Source organism: Oncorhynchus mykiss, chromosome 15, assembly GCF_057628025.1.
Source record: "Oncorhynchus mykiss isolate SJ-2025 chromosome 15, ASM5762802v1, whole genome shotgun sequence".
In the NCBI taxonomy this organism is placed as follows: Eukaryota; Metazoa; Chordata; class Actinopteri; order Salmoniformes; family Salmonidae; genus Oncorhynchus; species Oncorhynchus mykiss.
Window position 1 is genome coordinate 52543785 of NC_143036.1, and position 13163 is coordinate 52556947.

At 46.4% G+C, this 13163-nt stretch overlaps 1 protein-coding gene across 1 annotated transcript in view; it reads left to right on the forward strand.

Moving 5' to 3' along the window:
* Positions 1 to 13163, forward strand: part of LOC110490219 (laminin subunit beta-1) — a 43313-nt gene that overhangs the window by 28183 nt on the left and 1967 nt on the right. The window contains exons 23-29 of the mRNA XM_036944497.2: positions 3811 to 3907; positions 10933 to 11302; positions 11466 to 11650; positions 11767 to 12008; positions 12149 to 12355; positions 12596 to 12740; positions 12947 to 13154. Coding sequence (XP_036800392.2) covers positions 3811 to 3907; positions 10933 to 11302; positions 11466 to 11650; positions 11767 to 12008; positions 12149 to 12355; positions 12596 to 12740; positions 12947 to 13154 — 1454 coding nt within the window. The remainder of the gene's footprint in view (positions 1 to 3810; positions 3908 to 10932; positions 11303 to 11465; positions 11651 to 11766; positions 12009 to 12148; positions 12356 to 12595; positions 12741 to 12946; positions 13155 to 13163) is intronic.

Genomic DNA, 13163 nt, shown 5'->3' on the forward strand with positions numbered 1-13163 from the left:
TGGAAGGCTAGCCAAAACGTTTGACCCAAGTTAAACAATTTAAAGGCAATGCTACCAAATACAAATTAAGTGTATGTAAACTTCTGACCCACTGGGAATGTGATGAAAGAAATAAAAGCTGAAATAAATCTGTTTCTCTACTATTATTCTGACATTTCACATTCTTAAAATAAAGTGTTGATCCTAACTGGCCTAAGACAGGGCATTTTTACTGGGATTAAATGTCATGGATTGTGAAAAACTGAGTTTAAATGTATTTGGCTAAGGTGTATGTAAACATCCGACTTCAACTGTATATCTTAAAAATATATATCTTTCCTTTACCCTCCAACCCTTTATTTACAACTCATACATACTATATACATTTTATGGACACAGTCTATTTTACAATAGTTCTATTTTGTTTGTTTCTACTCTGGGATTGCTGGCCTTCTAGGCAGAGTTGCAAAGAAAGAGCCATATCTCAGACGTTCCAATAAAAAGATTCAGATGGGCAAAAGAACACAGACACTGGACAGAGGAACTCTGCCTAGAAGGCCAGCATCCCGGAGTCGCCTCTTCGCGGTAGACGTTGAGACTGGTGTTTTGCGGGTACTATTTAATGAAGCTGCCAGTTGAGGACTTGTGAGGCGTCTGTTTCTCAAACTAGACACACTAATGTACTTGTCCTCTTGCTCAGTTGTGCACCGGGGCCTCCCACTCCTCTTTCTATTCTGGTTAGAGCCAGTTTGCGCCGTTCTGTGAAGGGAGTGGTACACAGCGTTGCACAAGATCTTACATTTCTTGGCAATTTCCCGCATGGAATAACCTTCATTTCTCAGAACAAGAATAGATGGACGAGTTTCAGAAGAAATGTTTTTGTTTCTGGCCATTTTGAGCCTGTAACCGAACCCACATGCTGATGCTCCAGATACTCAACTACTCTAAAGAAGGCCAGTTTTATTGCTTCTTTAATCAGAACAACAGTTGTCAGCTGTGCTAACATAATTGCAGAAGGGTTTTCTAATGATCAATTAGCCTTTTAAAATGCTAAACTTGGATTAACACAACGTGCCATTGGAACACAGGAGTGATGGTTGCTGATAATGGGTCTCTGTACGCCTATGTAGATATTCCATAAAAAATCTGCCGTTTCCAGCTACAATAGTCCTTTACAACATTAACAATGTCTACACTGTATTTCTGATCAATTTTATGTTATTTTAATGGACAAAAATGTGCTTTTCTTTCAAAAACAAGGACATTTCTAAGTGACCCCAGACTTTTGAATGGTAGTGTGTGTGTGTGTGTGTGTGTGTATATAATCTTTACCCTCTTCCCCTCCCCCAATTGGAGCAAACTAGTGAATAACAACACTTACGCCTGTATTTCCAGCTTATACATACTATATTTTATGGACACAATCTATTTTACAATAGTTATATTTAGTTTGTTTTTACTCCTGTCCTTTCTCTACCCTCAATCTCTCCCATCTATTTCTGATGTCCATCCGGTTTGATTTCTATTTGCCATATCTTTCAAACTGTGCTCTTTCACTAAAGTTCTGAACCTATATACGTTTTACGGGCACAGTATGTTTTACATTAGTTATCTTGTTGTTGTTCGTTTTTATCAGTACCAACCTTCAGCTCCATTCAACTCCTCCCATCTATCACTTAACACCAGAATCTGCAGAGCTGGGAAGGTTGTATCCACCATATAAATAACATTTGAATTTGCCATCATTTCAAAAAAACATTTTTTTTCACTTTGTCATTATGGGGTATTGTGTGTAGATTGATGAGGATTTTATTTAATACATTTTAGAAAAAGGCTGTAACGTAACAAATTGTGGAAAGAGTCAAGGGGTCTGAATACTTTCCGAATGCACTGTATGTGTTTGCATGTGAATTGAGTAATTCATATTATGCTACACAAATATAAATAGCATACATTTTTCTAACCTTATCCAATCTGTTACTTGGATATACTGCACCCATTACTGAAAAGGTTGTTCAAGTTTAGATGCTTTAGCTCAGGGATCATCAACTACATTTAGCTGAGGGATGATTTTGTCTTGAGAGAATGGTCAGGGAGCCGGAACATAATTACAAATCATTTGTAGACTGCAAATTGATAGCAAGAAGCCCAAACAGATATATTTGACTAAAACATAATCATTTCAAACCTTGTTTACTTTTGTATACGGTCACGAATATCTCCCTATCATGCATAAAAATACATTTTAAAAACCTTGGCGCCGATTTGCTGGTGGGGGTGTGTGGGATTATTTAAGATACTATTTGAAGTAGTATTTGATGTAGGGTTTCAGATGTTTTCAGAAGATGGCCAGGCCCTACTGTCCTAGTTTCAGGAGGAAGCTGGTTCCACCATTGGGGTGCCAGGACAAAGAAGAGCTTTGACTGGGCTGAGTGGGAGCTGCCCTCCCTTAGCTGCCCTCCCTGAGTGGGAGCTGCCCTCCCTGAGTGGGAACTGCCCTCCCTGGGAGGGCCAAGAGACTAGAGGTGGCAGAACTGAGTACTCGGGTTTGGGTGTAGGGTTCGAGCATAGCCTGAAGGTAGGGAGGGGCAGTTCCTCTTGCTGCTTCGTAGGCACGTACCATGGTCTTGTAGTGGATGCGAGATTCAACTGGAAGCCAGTGGAGTTTACGGCGGAGCAGGGTGATATGGGAGAACTTGGGGAAGGTTTTCAAACAGACAGACTGTCGCGTTCTGTATAATTTGCAGAGGTTTGATAGCACACGTAACTAGGGCTTGGGCTCAGTTTTTTTCTGATTAGAAAGCACACCATTTTCCTGGTTTGGAAACACTGTCAGCAGGAGTAGTGTGTTTACTGGCTGAGTTCCATAGAGGAAGGAAGGCTTAGAATACACTTTGGGGTTACTAAACAAGCATTCCACTCAGAGACAGAGAGAGAAACTCCATCAACCATTTATGGGCTAAGAACAGGAGAGAGCTAGACCCAATAGTAATTCATTATTATTTTGTAATACAGACATGTTTTTTTTGTGCTGCAAACACCCTGGACCGTATTCACAAATAGTTTCAGAATAGGAGTGCTGATGTAGGATCGGATTTCCCTTTTAGATTATACTGAAAAAGATTATATGGACAGAAGGATCTGATCCTAGGTCAGCACTCCTACTCTAAGACTCTGTATACAATACAGGCCACTGTCCATTGTACAGTGTGTAGCAAGGAAACCCTCCTCTAACCTAGAGATGGTACACTGAGTTTACAAAACATTATGCTCTTTCCATGACATATGCTGACCAGGTGAATCCAGGTGAAAGCTGGGATCCCTTATTGATGTCACTTGTTAAAGTCACTTCAGTCAGTGTAGATGAAAGGGAGAAGACAGGTTAAATAAGGATTTTTAAGCCTTGAGACAATTGAAACATGGATTGTGTATGTGTGCCATTCAGAGGGTGAATGGGCGAGACAAAAGATTTCAGTGCCTTTGAATAGGGTGTGGAAGTATGTGCCAGACGCACCTGTTTGTTCAAAGAACTGCAACGCTGCTGGCTTTTTCACACTCAACAGTTTCCTGTGTGTATCAAGAATGGTCCACCAACCAAAGGACATACAGCCAACTTGACACAACTGTGGGAAGCATTGGAGTCCAGGGAAGCATGGGCCAGCATCTCTGTGGAACGCTTTCAACACCTTGTAGAGTCCATGCCCGACGAATTGAAGCTGGGGGGGGGCAACTCAATATTAGGTGTTCTTAATGTTTTGTACACTCATTAATGTTTTGTACACTCAGTGTATATTGCATGTTCATAATGCTGATGTGTTGTGTGTTTTCTAGCTATCGGGGCAGTGCTCATGCAGGCCAGGTTTTGGGGGAAGAAAATGCAACGAATGCCGAGATAAGTTCTGGGGAGATCCTGAGGTCAAATGTCAAGGTAAGTTTCTCTGGCTGGGATTATGAGTGTCAGTGGAAAGTACAAAGTGTGTGTGGATTCGTTCCCATGACTGCCTTAAACGTGTGTGCATCATGAAGCTGAAACATGTGCAACAGGGTATCTAAGTGCTTCATTGCTTCCTCTCCAAGTGGGTCTCCTTCTGAATTTACTGGGGTCTGGAGAAACATTCTTAGAGAGGGGTTCTGTGTGTTTGGAATCTGTCTCTTAGAGTTTGAGTAAACAGTCTCTCATGGTCTCGTTCTCATGACCGGTGGTTCCCCTGAGTGACTGGGCTGGAAGCCGAGTTTTATGTTTTTTTGTTGTAGCGTTGCAGTTTTCTCTCTGTGTGTGTGTGTGTGTGTGTGTGTGTTATCAGACTCCAGCAGAGTGGATGTCTCTGGAGATACTGAATTGGCTTTCATGCATCCGTGTTGTTTTAACATTGTGTGTAATTCATGTTGTGATTGAAAAATTACATATTTACCTGATTTGTTTGATATTAACAGTTAGCATGCTTAATAGATAGGAGGATATTTCTGTCCTGTTAGTGTCTGTGTTTTCATGGGTTCCACTCTCGTTCCCTGCATCTAATGTGGGTGTATGGTCACTGGAGATGGCTTGAGCTGACAAATGGGTTAAAGACTGCATTACATAGACAATAATGTGTTTTACCTTGCATCTGGGAAACTAAGTCAGGGTGGGGTTAAGACAACAACCCATGTGCAGATAACAACAGGATGAAGCCAGAGTGGCTTATGAGGCCCCAATCTGCATGAGGGGGGTTTAACCAACCGTGACTGAGCATTGTTAGTCAGCCATACAGTTGAAGTCTGAATCTTACATACACTTAGGTTGGAGTCATTAAAACTCGTTTTTCAACCACTCTAAAAAAATTGTGTTTAACAAACTATAGTTTTGGCAAGTCGGTTAGGACATCTACTTTGTGCATGACACAAGTCATTTTTCCAACAACTGTTTACAGACAGATTATTTCACTTATACTTCACTGTATCACAATTCCAGTGGGTCAGAAGTTTACATACACTAAGGTGACTGTGCCTTTAAACAGCTTGGAAAATTCCAGAAAATGATGTCATGGCTTTAGAAGTTTCTCCTAATTGACATCATTTGAGTCAGTTGGAGGTGTACCTGTGGATGTATTTCAAGGCCTCTCTTCAAACTCGGTGCCTCGTTGCTTGACATCATGGGAAAATCAAAAGAAATCAGCCAAGACCTCCCCAAAAAATGTGTATACCTCCACAAGTCTGATTCATCCTTCAAGGCGTTTGGAATGAAGGTACCATGTTCATCTGTACAAACAATAGTACGCAAGTATAAAAACCATGGGACCACGCAGCTGTCATACCGCTCAGGAAGGAGACGCGTTCTGTCTCCTAGAGATGAATGTACTTTGGTGCGAAAAGTGCAAATAAATCCCAGAACAACAGCAAAGGACCTTGTGAAGATGCTGGAGGAAACGGGCACAAAAGTATCTATATCCACAGCAAAACGAGTCTTATATCGACATAACCTGAAAGGCCGCTCAGCAAGGAAGAAGCCACTGCTCCAAAACTGCCATAAAAAGCCAGACTACGGTTTGCAACTGCACATGGGGACAAAGATCGTACTTTTTGGAGAAATGTCCTATGGTCTGATGAAACAAAAACAGAACTGTTTGGCCATAATGACCATCGTCATGTTTTGAAGAAAAAGGGGGAGGCTTGCAAGCTGAAGATCCCCATCCCAACCGCGAAGCACGGGGGTGGCAGCATCATGTTGTGGAATTGCTTTGCTGCAGGAGGGACTGGTGCACTTCACAAAATAGATGGCATCATGATGAGGAAAATTATGGGATATATTGAAGCAACATCTCAAGACATCAGTCAGGAAGTTCAAGCTTGGTCACAAATGTGTCTTCCAAATGGACAATGACCCCAAGCATACTTCTGTAATGCTCCGGGTGTCGTGGGTGTGGAGTCAAATGCAGGAGACAGAGAGTTCAATGCTGCGCGTCTTTTAATCGCACCAACGCACCACAGGGTGCTCACAAAAAAGTTACGTTCCCAAAACACAGGGAATCAAAATGTACAATGGGAAACAATCCCGACCGGGCACTAACACGTGCCTATACCACAGAGCCGAAGGTTACATAGAAATAATCCCGCACAACAACCAGGCGGGCCGGCTGTCTAATAAAGACAAACTAATTAAACATCCACAGGTGCTACCACTCAACATACAAGGAGGGGGAGGAAAAACAATCAGTGGCAGCTAATAGGCCGGTGACGACGACCGCCGAGCGCCACCTGCCCGGGAAAGGGAAACACCCTCGGTCGGACTCGTGACAGTACCCCCCCCCCTGACGCGCGGCTCCCGCAGCGCGCCGACACCGGCCTCGAGGTCGCCCCGGAGGACGAGGCTCAGGGCGATCCGGATGGAGGCGATGGAAATCCCTCAACATGGAGGGATCCAAGATGTCCCCCACCGGTACCCAGCACCTCTCCTCCGGACCGTACCCCTCCCAGTCCACGAGGTACTGCAGGCCCCTTGCGTCTTGAGGGGTCCCTGGCGTCTTGAGTCCAGAATGGCCCGGATCGTGTACGCCGGGGACCCCTCGATGTCCAGCGGGGGGGGAGGGACCTCCGGTACCTCACTGTCCTGCAGGGGACCAGCTACCACCGGCCTGAGGAGAGACACATGAAACGAGGGGTTAATACGATAATAGGAAGGGAGTTGTAATCGATAACACACCTTGTTTATCCTCCTCAGGACTTTAAAGGGCCCTACACACTGCGGACCCAGCTTCCGGCAGGGCAAGCGGAGAGGTAGGTTTCGGGTCGAGAGCCAGACCCTGTCCCCCGGTACAAACACGGGGGCCTCACTGTGGTGGCGGTCAGCACTCCTCTTCTGCCGTCCACTCGCTTGTCGTAGAGATTCCTGGACGGCCCTCCAGGTCTCCTTGGAGCGCTGTACCCATTCCTCCACCACAGGAGCCTCGGTCTGGCTCGGATGCCATGGTGCCAGGACCGGCTGGTACCCCAACACACACTGAAAAGGGGACACGTTAGTAGAGGAGTGGCGTAGTGAGTTCTGAGCCATTTCAGCCCAGGGAATGTATCGTGCCCACTCCCCTGGCCGATCCTGGCAATACGACCGCAGAAACCTACCCACCTCCTGGTTCACTCTCTCCACCTGCCCATTACTCTCGGGGTGATAACCGGAGGTCAGGCTGACAGAGACCCCCATGAACGCTCTCCATACCCGGGACGTGAATTGGGGGCCCCGATCAGAAACGATGTCCTCCGGCACCCCGTAGTGCCGGAAGACATGGGTGAATAACGCCTCCGCAGTCTGTAGGGCTGTAGGGATACCGGGCAACGGGAGGAGACGGCAGGACTTAGAGAACCGATCCACAATCACCAGAACCGTGGTGTTCCCCTGAGACGGCGGGAGATCGGTTAGGAAATCTATGGACAGATGTGACCATGGCCGCTGTGGAACAGGGAGGGGTTGTAGCTTCCCTCTAGGAAGGTGCCTAGGAGCCTTACTCTGAGCGCACACTGAACAGGAGGAGACATAACCCTTAACGTCCTTAGCCAACGTAGGCCACCAATACCTCCCCTGAAGGCTCCCCACTGTCCTCGTCACCCCAGGGTGACCCAAGGAGGGTAGGACGTGAGCCCACCGAATCAGTTTGTCCCGAACACCAAGCGGCACGTACCTTCGCCCCGCTGGACACTGAGGAGGCGCGGGTTCAGCCCGTAACGCCCGCTCGATGTCCGAGTCCACCTCCCATACCACTGGGGCTACCAGCTTCGAGGCGGGAAGGATGGGAGTAGGTTCGGTGGACCCATCCTCCGTGTCATAAAGGCGGGACAGTGCGTCAGCCTTCACGTTCTGGGAGCCCGGTCTATAAGACAAAGTAAATCGGAACCGGGTGAAGAACATGGCCCACCTTGCCTGACGTGGGTTAAGTCTCCTAGCTGCCCGAATATACTCCAGATTCTGGTGGTCGGTCCAGATGAGAAAGGGGTGTTTAGCCCCCTCAAGCCAGTGTCTCCACACCTTCAGAGCTCTCCATCACTTGATCCATCGCGGATCCGATCCGATGAAGGACGGTGGTGTGGTGGAGAACCCGTTCCTCCATCGATGGGAGAGGGTTGGCTGCTGCTCCTGCTGACTCCATTCAATTTGAGGTGTGCGGGATTCTGTAAAGCTCCGGGTGTCGTGGGTGTGGAGTCAAATGCAGGAGACAGAGAGTTCAATGCTGCGCGTCTTTTAATCGCAACAACGCACCACAGGGTGCTCACAAAAAAGTTACGTTCCCAAAACACAGGGAATCAAAATGTACAATGGGAAACAATCCCGACCGGGCACTAACACGTGCCTATACCACAGAGCCGAAGGTTACATAGAAATAATCCCGCACAACAACCAGGCGGGCCGGCTGTCTAATAAAGACAAACTAATTAAACATCCACAGGTGCTACCACTCAACATACAAGGAGGGGGAGGAAAAACAATCAGTGGCAGCTAATAGGCCGGTGACGACGACCGCCGAGCGCCACCTGCCCGGGAAAGGGAAACACCCTCGGTCGGACTTGTGACAACTTCCAAAGTTGTGGCAAAATGGCTTAAGCATAATAAAGTCAAGGTGTTGGATCACAAAGCCCTGACCTCAATCCTATAAAACATTTGTGGGCAGAACCGAAAAAGCGTGTTTGAGCAAGGAGGCCTACAAACCTGACTCAGTTACACCAGCTCTGTCAGGAGGAATGGGCCAAAATTCACCCAACTTATTGTGGGAAGCTTGTGGAAGGCTACCAGAAACGTTTGACCCAAGTTGAACAATTTAAAGGCTATGCTACCAAATACTTATTGAGTGTATGTAAACATCTGACCCACTGGGAATGTGATGAAAGAAATAAAAGCTGAAATAAATAATTCTCTCTCCTATTATTCTTACATTTCACATTCTTAGAATAAAGTGGTGAACCTAACTGACCTAAAACTGGGGATTTTCACTAGGATTAAATGTCAGGAATTGTGAAAAACTTAGTTTAAATATATTTGGTTAAGGGGTATGTAAACTTCCGACTTCAGCTGTATATAGTACTCTGCATTTATGTAAAGGTTAGGTTACTCGGTCCAACACTCAAGGGTGGGGGTTCAACCAGCCTCATTATTGCAACAATTAATCAATATTAAATAAAGAGGATTGTTCGAAGAAATTACCAAATCTCTCTCAGTATTGAATTTCCAAGACATTGTGTCATTCTCTGTTTTGTTTGTTTGTGTGTATCAAATCAAAATTTATTTGTCACATACACATGGTTAGCAGATGTTAATGCGAGTGTAGCGAAATGCTTGTCGGTGTATGTGTGCATTCGTGCGTATGTCTGTCCTTGTGTCAGTGTGTGCATGTGTGTCACCAGTGTGGTGTTAGTTGGCTCTAAATTACTCCTCTCTGTCGACACCTACATGGTCTGTCTGCTGAACAACTGACTGACAAACAGACCAGTTTCCATCAATCACTGCATCTGGAGAAATGTATATCTCAGAGAAGTTGACACACCCTCAGAGAGACAGTGAGAGAGAGGAGGGAGGGAGGGAGATTTTGAGAGTGAATTTCTGGGAATAACTCCTTGGTTCGTGTGAGAATCAGAGCCAGATGTTCCAGAAATCAGAGGAATCTTGTCTTAATCGTGATCTTATTCCTGTGGTTTAGGAATTCCTGCAGTATTCCCAAACTGCCTGTAAAGTTAGTCGGACCTCTTGTCGCTGTCCTCGCCCTCTCAGCGCACTGTGTGTATACTGCACGCATGTGTGTGAATGTGTATGAGTGTGTGTGTTTGAAAGAGAGAGATAAAGACAAATGTTTGATTGACACCATGCCTAGGTTAAGAGGATCATGTCATGGTTTGATTTAAGAGGTCAAGAGGTAAAGTGACAGGCTTGAAGATGGCGCCTGCGTGTGTGAATTAAGATGCCACGGTCATTGCAACAGTCGCAACCCTACCACGCACGTGGCTGTGATTATCGTGTTACCTGTTCGGAACAGCCTCAATGGACATACAAGGTGTTGAAAGTGTTTCACAGAGATGCTGGCCCATATTGACTCCAATGCTTCCCACAGTGTCAAGTTGGCTCGATGTTCTTTGGTTGGTGGACCGTTCTTGATACACACGGGATACTTTTGAGTGTGAGAAACCCAGCAGCGTTGCAGTTCTTGGTACAAACCGGTGCGCCCGGCACATACTACCACACCCTGTTCAAAGGCACATAAATATTTTGTCTTGCCCATTAACCCTCTGAATGGCACACATACACAATCCAAGGTTTAAAAATCCTTCTTTAACCTGTCTCTTCCCCTTCATCTACACTGATTTGAAGTGGATTGAACAAGTGACATCAATAAGTGATAATAGTCAGTCTATATCTTGGAAAGAGCAGGTGTTCTTAGTAGTTTGTACACCAAATGTTGAGCAAACTCACAATCCTATTGCAGCTGGTTGCTTTATAATTGTATGTTGAATCATTCTTTTTTTTGGTGCATCAATCACCTCTTCAAAAGCTCAGGCAACAGTAATGGCTGCTAACCGCTTATATGCACCCTTTCCTGTTCTCCATTCCTCACATTCTTTCACTGACTTACTCCATCACTCTATTTCTCTCCTTCTCCTCCCACTTTAGAGGTTAGAGGGCTTGTCTCTGCTGTGCTTCAGACTGGGGGGTCAAAAGGGGGATAGAGTTTAGAGGTCAAGGCTACCTGTGCGTTCATTTACTCTCGGCGCAGGACTGTTGAGCCATTAATAATATCGTTTTTCAGTACCTCTGTTTTCCTAGGGTGGCTTTTAAAGGGCACAGACCTGTTCTCATATTAGTATGAGTTAATTTCCTTGTACCCTCATTTCCTTTCCATCATCACCACTGTTTTCACCTCAAGTCAAGTATAGGTATGTGTTTAACCCTTTTCTCTCTTCTCCTGTTCCTCTTTCTTTCTCTCTCTCTCCCTCACCCTCCAGCGTGTGACTGTGACCTGCGTGGCATCGCCAGCGAGCAGTGCCACCGTTCGTCCGGCCAGTGTGTGTGTGTGGAGGGTATTTCTGGACCCCGGTGTAACCAGTGTGCCAGAGGGTACCATGGGGAGTTCCCCGCCTGCCAACGATGCCACCAGTGCTTCGGCGAGTGGGACAGCGTGGTAGGGGAACTGACCAACCAGGCGCAGCGTTTGAAGGATCATGTGACAGAGCTCCAGACCAATGGAGTGACGGCGCCGTACACAGACACCGTTAGCAGTCTGGAGATTAGTGCTAATGCTATCAGTGGGATAGTAGAGAACAACCCTGCTATACAGAAGATGGAAGATGTACAACAGATGATGCAGCAGGTCACGTATGTACACACAAACACGTGCACTTGCATACACACATTAACACATTGAAACACACAGCACCAAGGGTTCTGTTTGTATCCTTGATGTTATGATCAGTCTATGTCAACTCTATTGAAAATATTATTTTGTGTGTGTGTGTGTGTGCGCGCGCGTCTGCAACAGTGAGATGGTGGCAGACCTGAACGAGAGGCTGACCGTCTCAGAGGATTCCCTGTCCCGTCTCGTTGTAAATGCCAACTACACCGAGGCCAGTCTGGACACACTGAGAGAGCAGGCCCAAGAGCTAGAGAGAACAGTCAAAGACATTGGAGACCAGATAAAGACTGTGAAGAACTCTAACATAGAGGGTGAGAGAGGAGAGAGAGAAAGGGGGCAGAGGGTGAGAGAGGGGGTATAGTATGCATGACATCATTACTAGTTCTGACACACCCCTGTTTATGTGTGTTTTATTTGTGTATGGCAGGAGCGATGGACACCATCACCGATGCCCACTTGGAGTCTAAGAGGGCGGAGATCCGTGTCAATCAGACCACCAGTTACCCCGACAACACTTTGGAACAGTCGGCTACACTACGGCGCGAAGCGGAGGCCAGACTGAGCCAGAACCAGGCGGAGTTTGACCTGAGACAACAGAAACACACAGAGAGACTGGAGAGGCTTACCATGGAGCTCGAAACTCTTGACCTATCAGAGCTCAGCAAGCAGGTAAGTCTGACCTAAATAAAGGTTAAATAAAAAAAATCAGTAGTCAATTATTAATCGCACTTCTTCACCACAACGCTTTTTGAATGGGTCCCTTGTTTTCTAGTGCTCTAACCCGATTGGTGTGTTTTCTCTCTGTGCAGACATGTGGAGCGGCTGGTGGGGAGGAGGGGTGCGCTGCGTCACCCTGTGGAGGGGTGGGGTGTGTGTCGGAGGACGGCACCCATCGCTGTGGTGGAGACGGGTGTGACGGTCTGGTCACACAGACACAAAGCACTCTGAAAACAGCCAAGGACTTTGACCAGGAAATCCTGTCCACCATGCAGGAAGTGGATAAGCTCTCTAGAATGGTGGGAACTGTAGTTTTTTTTACACTCTGGGCCGAATCCTAACTTGAGATTCATGAATATAACTTTGTGTAGTACAGCTGTTGTTTAGTTATGATTCAGCCCTAAATGAATATAATCAGGTCATCTTACATTATCATCATAGTAACTAAAGAAAATAGAATATCTGCTTGCTCCGGCACAAGCGTTAAGGAGTGTTTACCTTACCGTGTTTGAGTTAACGTGTCCTGTGGCGCCCTCTAGGTGTGGGAGGTGAAGGTGCATGCGGACGAGGCCAAGCTGAGTGCTCGGGAGGTGCTGCTGAAGTCCAACCAGAGCCGAGATGGAGTGGAGCACACCAACGAGCAGCTCCGCAGCCTCATCAAGGAGATACGAGACCTACTCACTAGTGAGTATACACACATTTTTCCAAAGACCAGGCCTCAATCTTTCAATGTACTGTACAGACTAACTAAATGATCCCTGATTCATAGACAATCAGGGCTCCAGTTCTTCTTTCCCCATGTGAGTGATTGGTTATGATTGTGATTCGAAATGATTGTGACCTGTGTATGGCTCTCTGACTCTTAATTGGCTCTGTTTCCATGGTGACAGACGACCGTGCCAACGTGGAGGTTATCGAAGCGGTGTCGAACGAGGTGTTGGCCCTGAAGATGCCCACGTCGCCCGGGCAGCTGGAGGCCCTGACCAAGGAGATCAGAGACAGGGTGGGAACCCTCACCAGCGTGGAGGACATCCTCAGTCAGAGTGCCAACGACATACACACTACAGAGAGGCTGCTGGAGCAGGCTCGCACTGCCAGGTAAGATGC